The sequence below is a fragment of the Wyeomyia smithii genome, chromosome 2 (genome assembly GCF_029784165.1).
Source record: "Wyeomyia smithii strain HCP4-BCI-WySm-NY-G18 chromosome 2, ASM2978416v1, whole genome shotgun sequence".
In the NCBI taxonomy this organism is placed as follows: Eukaryota; Metazoa; Arthropoda; class Insecta; order Diptera; family Culicidae; genus Wyeomyia; species Wyeomyia smithii.
In genome coordinates, this window is record NC_073695.1 from 80,299,805 (window position 1) to 80,317,681 (window position 17,877).

General features: G+C 38.7%; 1 protein-coding gene across 1 annotated transcript; it reads right to left on the reverse strand.

The window, feature by feature from the left end:
- Window positions 1–9,487: 9,487 nt before the first annotated feature.
- Window positions 9,488–15,987, reverse strand: LOC129722805 (general odorant-binding protein 70). The gene is made up of 5 exons (XM_055676571.1): window positions 15,702–15,987; window positions 10,299–10,389; window positions 10,108–10,223; window positions 9,854–10,046; window positions 9,488–9,791 (listed from the first exon to the last, which is right to left on the reverse strand). The coding sequence occupies exons 1-5, from the start codon at window positions 15,783–15,785 to the stop codon at window positions 9,691–9,693; spliced, it is 585 nt and encodes a 194-aa protein (XP_055532546.1). The 5' UTR covers window positions 15,786–15,987; the 3' UTR covers window positions 9,488–9,690.
- Window positions 15,988–17,877: the final 1,890 nt, after the last annotated feature.

The following is a 17,877-nucleotide window of genomic DNA, read 5'->3' on the forward strand; positions in this document are numbered from 1 at the left end:
ATTTTCCTAGCACCCCTAGCTAAAAAAAACCTTGCTTCTAGTGGCCACCCACAAGCTACTATACAAACTCGAATAGAAGCTCGCCGAGCCGCCGCCCGCTCTGTTCTAAGATGCGTTCGGCCTGCGGCTATTATAGTTTTGAAGATTTGAGATTAAAATTGAATGCTTGCTACGAGAACTGCGCCAGCAGTTGATTCGGAAGCATGTCGTCTATCTCTAGACCGGCAAGCAGTTCGGAAGGGGTGGTAGATTGTAGGTGACGGCCCAAAGAGATTCCACGATACTGGCTGTGCCATCTTGTAGAGCTTATGACGCGCTTTGTATGTCAGCACAGGCAGCAACCCCCGGACGCAAGTTGCATTGTGAGTTCGTTGGTGTCCAAATTAAAAGTTTGATAGCATTTGAAGCTAAAAGTGCTGTGAATAATGCCCAGTTCGAATTCCAGTGTAGGCTAGTAATAGTAGTAGCAAAATAGTTAATATGAGTTTACACACGGTTTACAAACGAACCACAATGGGAGGAGGTGAAAATGGAAACGATGTAGATCTTGAAATTGTAGGAAAAAGCTTAAAGCGATTAAGAAAAGCGGTTGCTCAATGAACATTTTGATGGCGCTGGAATTTAAATTCAAACAGAAGGTTAAGCTATAGTTGTGGTTCCTATTCGGATGCTACACTTATTAACTGAGAACGGATTAGTAGGACCATATGGTAAGACATTTGAATTACACAGAAATAATCGCGCTTATCAGGTTTACACAAAAAAATAATAAAGAATCGATTTTGCTCGACTGGTCGTTTCTTGAACATGTAAATACAGCCAACTCGCTAAAAGTCATAGAAGATTTTTTGACGTTGGACTGCATCTTACTTTATTAGGATTAACAGTCCTGCTTACTATTCAAGACTTTTGATTCAAGTTTTATCATAAAACAATATAACAAACATTACATTTTCAAGCGTTTTCAGTATCAAACGCTGACCGATTTGGTATCTATCGGAAACTAACGCCAACTGACCACTCCATAATATTCGATTAAAGTAGTTTTAGTACACGTCTGCACGCCGCTACTTTCCACCCTGTAGTTTGTACACAATTCAATTGCTTAAGAAGGTAACAGCAGCTTCGCGAAGCATTCATACTGCGTTTAACAAAAAAAAAAACGTTTAAATTTGAGATGAACTAGAATTTTTTTTATACGGTCTGTTCAACATGTTACTATTGCTAACTCAATGGTGTATCTCGATTGAGCTTTAATTGCTACTAGAGTTAAAATCTATGAATGAAATACGTCACATGTCTTGTAAACTGATACGGATATCCCTTCTAAACAACCATTAATCATCTCTAGTATAGTGGCAACCAATATTAGATAAACCATCCATCCGTTCCAACCATGTTCTATAGCGCTACCCACTTCCTGTTCACTACTTCAACAGATAGTATCCGTTTGAACGAAGACACTGCGGACAGTTCATTTCAACTCTTCAAAACCCAACTGTTGTGAGTCGGTTGTCCAAAATTTTACGAAAATCTGCTATTCTATCTAGCATTCCACAGAGCTACAAAACACATCTGCCTCCCTTGTCTCAACAGCAGCGCTGTAACGCGAACGCGAACATCGTCAGCAACGCCACCTCCCACGACATTGAAAAGCGAGACCATAATCTCATTGGTTCAATCTTTGCGCATCTTCTGCACGGGAGGCCCCATACGGTTCATGTGGGCGACTAGGTGCCGGCTCAGTCACCATCACATGAACTGCTTTTATCGTAAGCCGACGACCGACAAAACAATTGGAAATTATGATGAATACACCCTTGACTTGTTTCCCGAAAATGCAAACTAATGTGTAGAGTATTTGAGCCCATATTGGTCCCTCATCCACTCATCCGTTATATGTTCCAAATGTTCCAAAAATGTTGTTTAAAAACAAATATTGTACATGAGGTCAGATTTTAAAGTTACTCAGATTTGCTTCAATACTACATTTCAAAATATGTTGGTCAGGAGAGTAAAACGACCCAAGATAGGACGAACGCTACCCTTAAAATGGGAAGATTACCTTAGCCAGTCTGCTTCTCGGCTGTAGGTATGCATGACGGTCAGGTTATATCTGCTGCAACGCGAAAACTCATTCACTAAAACCGTACACTCGCAGATGAACCTATAGATTCTTACACGCGATATGTGATCCGTTAACACCGTTCCTCTCCCTCGTGTCGTTTACAGACCATTCATCCGCTGGCTGACCGTAACGCGTTGTTATCGCGACGAAACATTATGCGATCTTCGAATATGAGGCTGCCTCCAACTATAGACATTCAACCGTGACGCCTCTTGGCGTAGATGTTTGTTTAATAGCGAAATAAGAAGCTCAATTGTAGGTGCAAACTGCATCCGCTCATCACCGGCGGTTATCGATCACAGTACATCTTCCCATTCGTCTGCAGTCATAACTCTGTTGGGCACACGTTATTCAACTGATGCTCGAAGAAAATGATTGGTGTTCAATGAGGCTGCAAGCATTCAGTCATTACAGGGCACTTTTTGCCAATGTTTGCGGTGCAAGTTTAGACTGTTAGTGGAAATTTGGTATTAAAAAATCATCAATTTCTTTTTTTAATTAAACATGTAGAGAAACACAATATTTGATATCAAATGACAATTCGTAACAGAAAACAATTAAAATCACTTCAGTCGAAAAATATTCTAGTAATTACTTTCTATAGCAGGGTTACTACTTATCACAGCGTTGAAGTCTTTAATTTTATTTATTATTCGCCATGTTTTAGTGTCATTAAACAAACTCTTGCATGCTCGTGTAGGTTTTTCATCTTGTTTTATATATATATATATCAATTTATATTAAGTTTCATCAAGGTCGTAGAGGATTCTGCTGGCACCATAGCTGAATTGACGCGTAATCCGTCATACATAAAATAAAGTTAAACATCGAAAATGAAGTACCTAAACATTGACGAAAACAACACAGTTCTCGGAGCTCCGAACATGCGTTAGAAAATATTGAACCATTGTCATGGAACGGTCCCTGAATCTGGTCCCAGACAAAACAATCGAACAATTAACTTATGACTTGAATCCAATCCAACTAAACGTTGACTGAGATTCTATTAATTTAAGTGCTGAAGTTAATATAGAACAGGTAGGTTAAACTTAAAGGAAATGTTCGATTAAATGCCTTGTGCAGTCCAACATGAATACAGATCTAACATTGTGCGATTGAACTTGAATTATTTTTATTGTTTAGTTTCTTCAATAATGGATTTGGTAAAATCAAACATTATCAGGAATTTCACGAGCACAATTAGTTATGTTATGAAGAGTACCCGATCAAAAGAGCCTAACTAAAAAAATACAAAATTCTATCAACACGAGATACAAATAACAGATTTTAATACGATTTTGTATTTTTCCACCTGCTTTTGATATCAAAATTGAATCTGAATGAGTTATAGAAACAAATCCTGAAGTGAAGTTGTTCTGAGACAAATCTAACATATTCTTCGTCTCTATCAAATACCGTGCTGGAACGAAACCCGTACAGTATCGAAATCCGTACACCTTGACGTTTTTCTTCAATTTTAAGCATTATAAAAATAAAAATTCATATGATAGTGACATGTACATGTCCGTTGAGCTGTTGGCCTTCTGTTAAATTAAACTATGCGTCAGGAGGCCATGAAATAAAAATAATAAAAATAAAAAATCAATCGTGTATCGGTTTCAGTTGTCATTTCGTTGTATCGTTAGAGAATTTACTAAGAAAACGTTCTTCAGATGAAAACGTTTTTCAAGTGGGATATACGTGTTTTACTCTGTGAATCTTTTTGAAATTGATGGGAAAGGTAAGTCTTCGTAATTTTCGAGCTGTATATTGTCTGGTGAATAGTGTAAATTGTATTTATTCAACCAAAACTGTGCCGAACGGATTTTGATCCTTGTTAATTGCTTGAATCGAAATCCGTACAGCGTGTGTATCATGCATATATTGTTGAACTTTCTTCTTGTATATAATGGAAGAAAACAAGTATAAATATACGGCAAATGATTTCGAAGGAGCTGTGACTGAGGTGCGCTAGGGAAAGTCGTACCGGGAAGCTCCGAAAGATTCCGGCGTTCCGGTTGCTACAATAAGGGGTGCCGCAACGAAACGCTACGAAAAATTGCACTCTTTCAGCTGATATAAAAAGTTAGAAAACCGTGTGAAACTTTAGGAAAAAAGTGATCCTCAAAATATATTTATTCGTAAATTTAAAGATAAATTATAAATAAAAGATGTTCATTTATGCACTTCTATATCTATACGGATTTTGATTTATTTCTGTATGGACTCTAATCCAGTCTATATCGCGTGTGTGCGGATTTCGATTCAAAAGTGTACGGTTTTTGATTCAGACAAAAAACTGTGTACGGATTTCGATTCAAAACATGTTCTATTAAAGCATGATTTTTTCGAGTTTCAGAGTGATTTTAATCATTTTGCTTGAAAATAGTGATAAAATAGAAGTAGACTTATAAGTAAACATGTCAGTTTAAAGCAATATGTGATTTCTTGATTTTATATTGACCGTCGAAGATTATCATGTGCTTAGGTGTACGGATTTCGGTCCAGCACGGTACTGTTGTTTATAACAATGGTTGTTATTATATTGTTCTATATGCTATCTAAATTTGTTTTGTTAAATATTTTTTGTTATAATTTCTGTTATTTTAACTCCTAACGGGATCAAATTAAAAACCCAACCTGAAAGGTTTTTGACGTGGGACTACGTCTTTCTTCACTATACTGAGGTACCTTCTGGAAAAACTGAATTGAACATGTAACGTTTTTGGTTGGCGGAATGGAAGATTTTAGATGCTAATAGCGCTCAAACAACTGTTCCGATTTCAATAGTTAATATACCGTTGGAAAGCTAAAACATACAAGATTTGTATAACATGATAATTTTAGTTACCATTTTCTTATTACTCCGTGAAAATTGCGGGAAAGTTTAAAGGTCGAATATCCACATACATTTTTCATACGATTGGTTTTTCAGACTTCAAAAACATAGACGAAATGATTTCACGCATTTAGTCATTGGCTAGCAATGCCAGCCAATTGGCATCGCATTCATCACTCAACGTAAGCGACGAAGAAAGAAAGCAGAGATGCTTCCACGTGATTGGTTCTTCCCCCAATCACCCAAGTTTCCCACACTGAGTGACGCTATAAAAGGACATTCCGTGTTGAGAGAAGCTCATTCCCTGGTCGACCGTCAAAGCGAACAGTTCGGCTTCCCTTCGATCTGAGTTGGACCCCACCAGTGGTAATCTAATTCAGATATCGTTGTTGGAATACAGCTCGAAACTGGACGTGATCGGCACTGGGAACCATTGGAAGCCGTTGGAAGGGACCATTGGAAGACTTGGAAGCCGTTTGGATGCTGCCGATAGTAATTTGTGTAGGTATAGTGTGACCAAGTGCGTGTGTCTGAGTAGCGTTAGCGTGTGTATGTGTGTGTTTGAGTAGCGTGTGTGTGTGTGAGTAGCGTGTGTGTGTGTGTGTGAGTAGCGTGGGTGTGTATGAGTAACGTATGTGTGTGTGAGTAGCGTGTGTGTGTGTGTGTGTGTGTGTGTGTGTGTGTGTGTGTGTGTGTGTGAGTAGCGTGTGTGTGTGTGTGAGTAGCATGTGTGTGTGCGTGTGTATGTGTGTGTGAGAGTAGCGTGTGTGTGTGTGAGAGTAGCGTGTGTGTGTGTGAGTAGCGTATGTGTGTGAGTAGCGTGTGTGTGTGAGTAGCGTGTGTGTGTAAGAGTATCGTGTGTGTGTGTGTGTGAGTATCGTGTGTGTATGTGTGTGTGTGTGTGTGTGTGTGTGTGTGAGTAGCGTGTGTGTGTGTGTGTGAGTAGGGTGTGTGTGAGTAGCGTGTGTGTGTGTGTGTGTGTATGTGTGTGTGTGTGAGTAGCGTATGTGTGTGAGTAGCGTGTGTGTGTGTGTGAGTAGCGTGTGTGTGTGTGTGTGTGTGTGTGAGTAGCGTGTGTGTGTGAGTATCGTGTGTGTGTGTGAGTATCGTGTGTGTGTGAGTATCGTGTGTGTGTGTGTGAGTATCGTGTGTGTGTGTGGTGTCGTGTGTGTGTGTGTGTGTGAGTATCGTGTGTGTGTGTGTGTGAGTGTCGTGTGTGTGTGTGTGAGTATCGTGTGTGTGTGTGAGTATCGTGTGTGTGTGTGAGTATCGTGTGTGTGTGTGTGAGTATCGTGTGTGTGTGTGTGAGTAGCGTGTGTGTTTTTTTTTGTTCATGGATTGTTGTGTATGGTATTTTTCGTTTGGTGTGTATCATATACTATGGCTATGGCAGAACTAAATCTTTACACCCACAATAGTCCCACGTCAAGCCTACGTTTGTGCACTCAAGCACATACCCTTTAACTTTTCGCATAACAACCCGATCAGAAGAGCATAACTAAAAAATTGCGAAATTCTATCAACGTGAGATACAAATAACATATTTTGATACAATTTTGTATTTTTCCATATAATTTTGATAACAAAATTGAATCTGAATGAGTTATAATAACAAAACGTGAAATTAAGTAGTTCTGAAACAAGTCTAACTAGTATTTCATTTTTATCACAACCTGTTGTTTCTAACAATGTTTGTTATTAGATTGTTCTATATACTATCTTATTTTGTTAGAGAGCTGATATATTAGTAACAAATTTTGATATGTGGTTGATACTAGCAGAATCATTTCTGTTATAATTTCTGTTATTTTAACGCCTGACGGGACCAAATTGAAAACACAGCCTGTAAGGTTTTTCCCGTAACAAACTAACAACTTCTGTTACATTTTTGTTCATTCTTTCTGATCGGGAAACTAACAGCTTCTGTTACATTTTTGTTTTGTCTTTCTGATCGGGTAGAATACAAAAAAGATCTGTGCCAAACCACAATCTTCAGTAATTTCTGCAATTCAAGGCTAATAATTCGTATGTTAATAAAATGAACGGTTGATAAAGGCTGTGTAAGTGTTAATTGGCAGTATGAAGCCGAGCGTTTTCATGCGATAGAAGCACTTTTTCGTTTCTTAAACTCATCAATTGAAGTCAAAACCATTGACCAGTGATAGTTTCGTTCGGTTTCAACAGCTTATAATAAATAACACCGACTTGGTCCCACAAAATTCACAACATACCATTCGCAGTGTGTGGATTTGGCCTAGTCGGTGACATACCAGCATGCTGTAATGAATCTATTTTGACGTAGAACTACGTCTCTCAGGAAGTTCGGCTACCTAGGGATGTGAAACGAAAATCTGATAAATCAGTTAGCTTTCAAATGCTAATTAATTAGTTAGCTTTCGATGAATTTCCTTCGTTCTTGCTGCAATAGATTGGAAAATCTTGTAAGAATACTCGCAAGTGCAGAGAATTGTAATTTTATTATTCGAACTATTGTATTATTGAAAATTGTCAAGCCTTGTCAAAACGCATAATTAGACCTCTGATTGGTCATTATAGAATTACTTTCCCAAGCACGGTCGACAGAATTATAGACCTAGTAATGTACTATTTGGCCTTCAGCCGAAACTGCTTATATGAGTGTTAGACAGCGACATCAGCAGTCCTCACTTAGCAGTAGCAGCGAATAGCATTAACATCAGTAGTGGTATCAGCAGCGATATTTGCAGGGCCAGCTGGTGCAGTGGCACTCCCTCTAGTAAAAGCTGCCTTTGTGCAGTACCGAGCAGCATCAGTAGTAGGTACATTAGCCGGTACTTTCTGTTTCTTTTGGCAATGAAAAGTTGCCGTATTTTGACAACACACAAACGTTTTGGAATGCTGGAATTTAAAAATATGGGCCGTTCAGTAAATTTTCAGTGTAAAAACAGCTTCAACTGTGTTATCAGAAAAATGCCTTGATCCCCTCTATCGAAGTAGCACACAGATGCGATCAACATTATATCCGATATCAAATTGAAAAATAATTGTTCTCATAAGGACAACAAACAAATTATTGAAGATTAAATATTTTCTTGTTTTGCGCTAGATTTAGACTTCCGGTCGTGGCTCTGCATACAACAATGTGATTTTTTTCACCCGTCACGATGCGTTGAAGAAAACTTTTTTATTTTTGGCGACGCTCAAATCATAAGAAACCCAAGTTCCTTGTTTCAGAATCATTTCCAAAGCATGCAATCGCTCGAAAATGGCTTGCGACGTAACTCCTTATACCGAAGCAGTTTTTTCCTGCGTTAGACATGGTTGTTCATCAAGCAATTCCTCCAATTCGGCGTCTTAGAAGATTCTTAGTCTTCATTCACGTGGACAATCGAAATTATCGTCTTTAAAACGCCGCACAATGTGTTGAGTGTATGGTAGCACAAAACAAAACTAAATACTAGAAGGTTTCGTCATTTAAATACGTTGATGTAATAAAGAAAGTTGTTCATTACCTTTGGATCTGAAGATCCTTTAAAATACACTGAATCGCAAATGTGTCCCAAACGACAATTTCTGAGTTCTATACCAAAACCAGTTGTTTTTCTGTAAAAGTTGTATTTAAATATGCTTTTCAAGACTTTTATCTCGGAATGGATAATATTTCAGGAAAATTATCATTTTATGTTTTTGTACAAAGAATTTGGCGTTTGAGACATTTTTGTGATTATGTATTTGACATTCGTCATTTATGCAAATGCAAACTTTTTTCGTGTCACATCAATTGAGAAAATTACTAGAATGGCTGTTTTGATTTTTGTCCTGCATTTGCATACATTCAACGCACTGTGCGTTGTGCGTATGTGATGATGATGATGTTAATTAAAATTGAAAAAATGTAATTTAACAGGGTTTTGCGCAGCTTTAAGTTCCAGATTTCTTTGTTTCATTCTCGGCGCCTGGCATGGCATTTCCTTACAACTTGATTTAACAGTGACTTGATTATTTTGTGACTTTTTTATTTTCGAAAGCAGTTTTGTCACTCGTAAAGAAGGTTGTTCAAGTTCATGATTATACACAGTTCTTTTAAAAGTTATACCTACACACTCTGTTTATCTCGCTAAAATTCTTAACTACAGAGCGGTGTGTTTTTGCCAAACTTAACAAAATATTTCGACAAATATTCCACAAATTTAAACATGCCCCAATACTTGAATAAGCTGCCGAAAACTTTCTTTTCGATGATCAGCCCATACGCGTTATTTTTTTCATTATGTTCATACGAGTGCTGGTTAAGCAAGTCATATGTACATATTAGATAGAATTAGTCCTATCAAAAACTAGATTCTATTGATAATTTTAATTTTTTATATCTAAAGTAGAACTTTAATTCTCTCATGTGCGAAGAGATTTTTGTGAAACATGCGGAATTTGCATTACAAAAGATTCACAGTGTTTTCGTGTTATTTTTTTTTTTTGTAAGAGTAATTTTTATTAAAACGAATAATACTCGAAAAAATTTAAATAACATTTCTCATGCTGTCTGTAAACTTTAATAAAATCACTATACAGAGAAAAGTACTGATGAATGTTACTGAAATACACCTGTATAGTAACACTTTTAATTATTTAAAAACTAAAATTATCCAACTAACATCACTTTTCAACATAAATATGGTAACCCTAAAATTTTCTACATAATAAATAATCATTTATACTCTGATCAACCGTTAAGATAAGCGCATGTTTAATGAAATACATTCCTCTGCTGGTCGCTACAGTAATCCGTAATCATATCGGAAATACAGTCGAAAACATCAAACGCAACTCCACATTGTTCGAGTGGATCTGAAACAGATGGATTTTTTACATATAAAGTTGTACAATCATCAAAACGAAAACAAGCTTACCGGCAATATCATTTCTTTTCACCTTGTACTTCATCGAAGTACCTTTCAGGCACCGATCGACACCTCTGAGGGTGGCCATAAAGTAGCCCTGCTCGTTAACTCCATCCGTGTACAGATTTACCAGTCCATCCAGAGTGGGCCATCCATTTTTGTCGACGGCATCATTTTTACGGTACACGCACTGCATCAGGCACTGTGAAATGCTACATATTATTTCCTCTGCGAATGTAGCCAATGTTTACCATTCAAATTACCCCTGCGATCCATTTGTCTTCACTGGACACAACCGTTGGGTGTTGGAAACCGACTCCAGCTTCTACGTCACGCTTTTTGCGATCATGCCAGTCCTCCTTGTACATTCGAAGGGTATCTGAAATATGTAAACGTAAAATAAAAATCGAAATATTGTAAGCGATGCGAAACAAGATGATATCAAGGGCATTACCTTCAAGCAGGTTCATTTTGATCTCCTCCTGGCACTCGTGGATAACCTTGTCCACTTTTTTGGATACATTTGGTTGGCTTATGCAGCGTTTCTAGATTTGGTCGGGTGCACGCAAGCCGGAAAGAAAATCGGAAAGGAAAAGAAAAATCATCAGCAGATTCGTACGAGCGGTAGAGACGTGAGGACACTAAACAAGCTGCCCGGGTGTTACGTAACGGCAATTGGTGCATCGACTGCGTTGCAAACTGCACCCGGTTAGCTTAGCCTTACACATAATATTCAAATGGGTTTTCCGGGTGGTAGCGCTGGTAATCGCCAAAAGAGGCTCTTTCACTTGTCATCGTTCACTAAGAAGGCGAAAACATGTTCAAAGCTATTAACCTCTGCGTTAAACTGACTCTACATGGGGAAAACTAGTTTGGATCTCATACGCGTTTTTTCGACCTTGTTGGGAACGCGAAAAAAGTTTACAAAGATGGAACTAACGCTATAGTTTCAAATGATATTACATAAGAGAGGTATACATGAGTTTTCGCTAAAATGCATGTACAAATACGGCGTCACTATTGTATTTTTTTAATAGTATTTTTAGCTAGCTCATATGAAAAATGTTCCGATGTATAAAAGGTTCAATGCGTCATTTAAAACTATTCTATAACAAATATTTATTTCGTCTCGGTCTAAAATGGGAAAAGTGATTTCGGATCCGTTTTTTCGTTTTTGCTGTCCAACTACTAGAGCTACACAACGGCTAACGTTTGTTTTTGTTAACCTGATCTTGCGATAGACTACAATAATTGCGACAGAGGTATCCAGATGATTTTTTTCGTTTGCTTTTCAACCAAATTCACGAAGATGTGCTTCGGATCTTGTTTTTTTGTAAAAAAAAACAATGGAAAAAACTACCATAATTAAGATAATTAGATGAATTTTATGTGCGTGCTCATGTTAACTATAACAGAACTGTACTTTTACTGGGACAGTAATATGAAAATGCTTTCCTAGGAAAAATATCGCACAGTAGTAGAAAATTTAGTAAGCAATAGTAGAAGAGCTTCGAAACCGCAAGGTTGAAAAGTCCGCTTCGACAAGTGGGTGATCGCAGGATCGAATTTAAGTAGATCTAATAAGCCTACTGATAACACAGTGCAACAAAAATTTACTTTTTCTTCTGAGCTTGTCATTTTCAGTTGTAAGTTGCGGCTGTCAGTTCAAGCGCAAAAGCTATTGGTGAATTTTACAGACAAATATTTTTTTCTTAGATGTCTCTGTGAAAGCAGATTTTCAACTCTTTTGCGTATTAGGACCAGAACGTTGAACAAATTAGGTTCGCAGGACGATATAAGACTGAAAAACGCAGCCTCGAATTGCAAAACTTGCGGCTCAAATTCTTTTAGGGGACCACGAAGCTCTCTGTGCCACGCAAAGGGGACCGCTGAGCTCTTTGTGTTTCGCAAAGGGGGTCGCGGAGCTCTTTGTGTTCAGTTAAAGGAGCAGCGGAGCCAAATAGTTAGGAACCTTACTTACATCGCTTTACTTACTTTACTTTGTTGGCTAATGGACCGTTCACCGGTCTAGGGCCGAACAAATTAGAGATGTCCAGCTTCTTCTGTCTTGGGCAGTGCATATTCTTTCACCGCACACATCCACCGCGTGCGAGGCCTACTACGGAAGCGACGGCCTCTTCCTTGTTCTCTACCGAAGATAGTTTTGGCGGCTCTGTCGACATTCTGGCTACATGTCCAGCCCACTGCCCCGCTGTATTATTTTCACTATATCAGCATATTTGTATACCTGGTACAACTCGTGATTCCGCCAAGTATCGATCGCAGAACTTTACGCTCAAAAACTCCGAGCACTCGTCGATCAACTTCCTTCAGCGTCCATGCTTCATGTCCGTTAAGGGCCACCGGGAGTATCGGCGTCCTATACAGCGCTAGTTTTGTGCGAGGCAGCAAACTACGGGACCTTAGCTGGTTATGTAGTACGTAGAAGGTTCTGTTCGCAGCTGCAACTCGTCGTTTCACTTTACGGCCCATATCGTTGACACATGTCACAAGCGTACCAAGGTAAACGAGTTCGTCAACCACTTCAAATTATTCCCCATCTATCTCTACTTCAGCACCAACACCTCGGGGACTCCCACGCTCCCTGCCAGCTACCATGTACTTCGTTTTGACAGAGTTAATGACAAGTCCCAATCTCGCTGCTTCCCTCTTAAAAGGTACGAAGGCCTCCACCACGGCCCGGTATCCCGGTAACGACCGATACCGATGTCGTCCGCAAAACCAAGAAGCATGTGAAATTTCGTGATGATTGTACCGTTTCTTTCCACGTTTGCTCTTCGTACTGCACCTTCAAGAGCGATATTGAATAGTAAGTTAGAGAGCGCATCCCCCTGCTTCAGTCCATCCAACGTTACGAATGCGGCTGATGTCTCGCCAGCTATCCGCATGTATGATTTCGATCCCTCCAGCGTCATACGACTCAGCTTATATAGTTTCGTCGGGGAACCGTGTTCCAGTATGATCTGCCACAGCTCGTTTCTTTTCACTGAGTCGTATGCCGTCTTGAAATCCACAAACAGATGGTGCGTCTGCACGTTATACTCCTGGAACCTATCGAAGATCAGTCGCAGGGTGAAGATTTGATTAGTCGTGGAACGCCCCTGTCGAAAACCAGCCTGGTATTCGCCAACAAAGGATTCCGTTAACGGTCTCAATCTGAAGAACAGGGTACAGGAGAGCACTTTATATGCGGAGTTGAGTAACGTAATGCCTCGATAGTTGTAACAATCCAGTCGATGACCCTTCTTAGAGAAAGGGGGATATGAGGCCTTCCAACCAGTCGTTCGGCATTTGTTCATACGCTCAGATCCGGTGGATTGCATGGTACAGCCGCTCGCTTCCTGCTTTTAGAAGTTCTGCCGGGATATCGTCCTTCCCAGCGGCCTTGCCGTTTTTCAGCTCACTAATCGCCTTTTTCACTTCCTCTTGTGTTGGTGGCTCCACAGCTTGTTCGTCACTCATAATCGTCATCCTGTTCCTGCTCTGCTCATCCGGCTCCTCACCGTTCAACAGCGCCTGAAAATGCTCCTTCCACCTGGCAGCAACCGTCGGTTTATGAGTAAGCAGGTTGCCGTCCTTGTCATTACACATGACCGGCACAGGGAAATTCCTGCTTCTGACTCTGTTGACAGTTCTATAGAATCTCCGCACGTCGTTTTGAGCATAGCTGTCCTCTGCGCAGGCGAGCACCTGCTCCTCGTACTCGCGCTTCTTCCGACGGTAGGTTCTATTTTCGGCAGCTCTTGCCCCCTGTACTTCTCTTTGTTCTGACGCGCTGCCGCAGTGAGCATGCGGCTCCTGGCACGGTTCTTCTCGTCTGTCGCTCTCTGGCACTCGGCTTCGAGGCACTGCTAAGGCACAGAAATATAGAACAACGCAGAATAATGCTTGAAAACATTAAGTTAAGAATGCCTCCTGTATATGAATACTTTTGACAGGTTTGCCATGTTTTGTACGATCGTACTAGCAGTCTCTTACGAGCCGAGTTCGAACATACGATGGCTGGCTTGTTAGGTCAGCATCGTACCTTGAGCCCAGCTCTCAGTCTCACACCTGGGTAACATCCAGGGCCGGAATAAAAATTGTGGGGGTCTAGCTTTTTTATCTAAAAATCTTGAATTTTATTTTTTTAATAAAGAAATAATGTTTGAGCTAAATTTAAAAATAAATCACTGATTTTATACTTTCAGTATATTGTTTTATAGACTTTCCATTATTTATCTACGGTCGAAGTAATGGATCGTTATTGCTGTTTCGATTTTCTACTTTATAATTTTATAACTCTCTCACTTTTACTAGTTACATTGAAAGAAGCGACTTTAAATATCTAGAAGCAAAGCCACAAACCTAAAAAATAGTTCAAACGTTCTTTATTAACGATCATTGACTCGTCGTATTAGAACACTGTACGATCAGCGCGCTACAAGCGATGAATAATGAAATACGCAAAAAGATTATTTTTTATTGACTACTGCTTTTTGGGACTGACAAAATGCAATTTTTTGTCTCGGCTCGGCTATCGATTGGATGTCTAGTTTGAAGCTTCGAGAAACCAAATGAAATATTGTGAATAAGAGTAAAAAATTGTATCAATTGTATAACGTTGATGAGCTCGTATTAGTTTGAAAAAAAATTGAGTTGAGTGAAGCTACTGGAAAGCGGATTTCAATGCTTGCCAACGAAAAAAGGCCCGATCAAAAACGTACCACTTTCAGGGAAAATAAAACCCGAATTTCTCTCACGGCAACTAAAAAGCAACCAGCAACTGCACATAAGGACTTCACTGTCCAACTTAAAAATGACAAGTAGGTACAATAATAAGAGAGGTTTCTCATCAACAATTTACAACATATTTGAACAATGTAAAATAAACTAACCCCAATTTAAGAGTCAAATTAAATGTGAAAAATGTGTCAAACAACAAACAAACACTCACTGGTAGGCGTAATATTTAATTCTTCCCGAAAATATTATACCTACGTGAAAAATTAAGAGGTATCACAATAAAACTTGCTAAAACTACGCTAAACCCTAACCCCGTATAACCAACGGTATATTCAGCTGATTGAACGAATATGAATGTCAAATACTGAAAAGAAGAAACCCGTGTTGATCATAGTCTGTCTTTGTCTCGTCGATTACAAACCAAAATATAAATAAGCGCTGCATCGAAACGCTACTAACCGTACCGTCGTTGCCATACAGTGGTCATCGGTACCCATATCACTTTTGGTTTTGGTAAACTCAAGGTAACACCACATGACCGACTAACCAATCATTCATTGGTGTGGACGGTTGAACGTTTTTGTTTTCTAATTTCGCCGGTTTGAGTTTGCTCGATGATTGAAATCAACAATTTACACCAACAACTTATTAGGTAATCTTGCTGCTAGTTGAAAATAGGCGCACAGTGCTACATAGTATTTAATCCCGAATTACAAAATCGAAATTAACCATGCACAGTACAAAACAAAAGCTTATTAAAAAAAACAGCTTCAAGAAATATTCAACAGAGGATGCACCTTTGATCAATCAGAACAAAACAAGTTGAGGATTTTATCGTAGGTTTAAATTATGATAAAATTTCATATTCCAAAAACGTATTTGAAATTAAATAGATTTATGTTATTAATACTCTTAATGGCTTATTGAAGCAATTAAGTCTATTATTTGATACGCGCAAAGTTATCACCGGCAATACAATTTCAACCACTTCAAAGTCACATCATATTTTCGGTTTTCGGTCTTCTGTATCTCTTGCGGTTAAATCACTGGTACCATTTGGTATACTGATCATTCAAAACAGTGTACGACAAACACATCAAATTGAACTTACTTTGGTCATCTGCGCTTGCGCCATCATTCCAGAAAGTACAAACAGCACGGAACAACTCGTCACCAAAAATACTTTGAAAACCATGCTACCAATTCTTTGCTTTCGTTGCTACGTACTTATCGCAAACCAAATGCAAACCTGCAAGTTGAACTTGAACGTTGCTGTATGCGCGTGAATAAGCTTAAACAACTGAGTTTGGGAAGAAATTCGAAGCTTGCTTTGAACGTCCGAGGGAAGCACACCCTTCTCACTGCACAATACGATCACTTATGAACGGCTTGAGCATGATGCCGCCGTCGGCCACGCAGCTTTATTCGTGTTCCACTCTTTTGTTGAGCAAAATCGGTTCGGATGGCTAATTGGAAGTGGTTTGATAAAAAGCAATAACACCACTGAATTCGTATGCGTATTGATTGCAACATTCGAGTGCAAAAGCATTGCGTGCGTGTAGAGAGTACCTTGGCCCTGGGAATGGGAACGCGTGGTGTATTGTACTACTCCTTCGTTACACAGTGCAGGTGTTTTGCTCTGGTTGTTTAATATTTTTTCCTGTATTTTTACACACAACTTAAACAATTGAAATTCATATTCAGAAGATTCTTAAACTCAATTAAAAATAACGGATTTAGAATAAATTACACGAGCCTTTTATGAGGTTTTGGATAATTGCAATCACCTAAAAAAATAACCAAAATTTAACCCTTTTAATAGGTGCTGGAGAAAACCACTTGCAAAGAGATACATTGAACAGTCCTTCAATTGGGAACTTTGGTAGAGTATTATGAAAGTTTTCAAATCATATGACAGAGAAAAAGATAGTGAACTTTTGTGTATTTCATCTCAATGCACAGGATTGGCTCAACAAAAATGGTATGATATGTTTCAAATTTCAATTGCAAAAATATTGTAAATACAATGCAATTGCAACTGGTTCAGTTTGATCAAGAGGAGAACTTTTATTTCATTAAATAAATGATTTTTTTTATATTTCTTACTTCGCTTTTTTTTCGCATAAATCACTTCACCTTAAATTTAAAATGCTTGTCGCTTCTCAACAAAAAATGAATTCCAACATCAACTCAATCAGACTTTCTATGCTCTCGAAAAAAAACCTTTCGCAAAACACATTGTTACCATATGCGATATTTGATGAACATTTTCTTTCAAAAATATACAGTTGATTACCTTAGAATAACCCTGGTTTCGTTGCATTAACGGTAGCAGAGAGTTCAGGAACATTGAGATAATAGAGGTGGTGACTTTCTAACATTTAATTAAAAAGTTTGGTTTGACGTTTCATCACTTTTCCAAATGAACTTTTATTAAACTAATTTTCATCATACTTTCATCATACTATTGTAATGTAAGGAAGTATGATGAAAATTTTTATAACAAAATTCAAATTGAAAACGTGACATACATTGCTTTTAGACGATGAATATATTTACTTGTCTCATCCTGAGAATCCTGAGATATATTAAATGGCGTTTACGACTCTGCTGCTGTCATGAGGTACGATGCTGGCCTAACAAGCCAGTCGTCGTACTCGTATGTTCGAGTCTTGAGTCGGGTGAGACTGTACTGTCAGTAGGATCGTAGTGCTAGTCCCGCAATTGCCTGTATACTGAATAGTTGACTACGAAACACTGGTGTAGCGTGATGAGGGCGGGGTGTTCCGCCGAGAGTGTGAATGTTTTCACGCATGTCGCATGTAGAAGGGTGCCATTCACGAGAGTAATTATCAATTATCATGCGTGTCCTTAAAAGATGACACCAAGAGGATGACATCATACTCTCTCTCTCTCTCTCTCTCTCTCTCTCTCTCTCTCCCTCTCTCTCTCTCTTTAATGTAACTTATAATATAAATAGGCTTCGATTCTCTCTTTAATGTGAGAGTGAAGAGTTATTCCTGCAACCATTTCAAGTTAAATATTTATAATTTTTGCTGGACTTTTTTCATATCTGTCAGGGAAACCGCGGACCATGGAGATGTTGATTGAGATACGCAGCAAATATATGAGATTTGACAGCGATAGCAGAGTCCTGAATGACACCCACGTAAATTATATACATTTTTTCTCTTTGGTCTGCTTTTTTGCTTGTGAAAAAGAAGAAAGGAAATATTTTTGCATTTTTCATTACACATAATGTTCCTTCTTACTCGCATGCAACGCAT

Coding starts and splice junctions, on each gene's coding strand:
- LOC129722805 (XM_055676571.1), bottom strand. CDS start 15,785: ATGGTTTTCAAAGTATTTTTGGTGACGAGTTGTTCCGTGCTGTTTGTA. Junction 10,224..10,298: donor CAAAATGAACCTGCTTGAAG/GTAATGCCCTTG, acceptor TACATATTTCAG/ATACCCTTCGAATGTACAAG. Junction 10,047..10,107: donor AAGACAAATGGATCGCAGGG/GTAATTTGAATG, acceptor AGCATTTCACAG/TGCCTGATGCAGTGCGTGTA.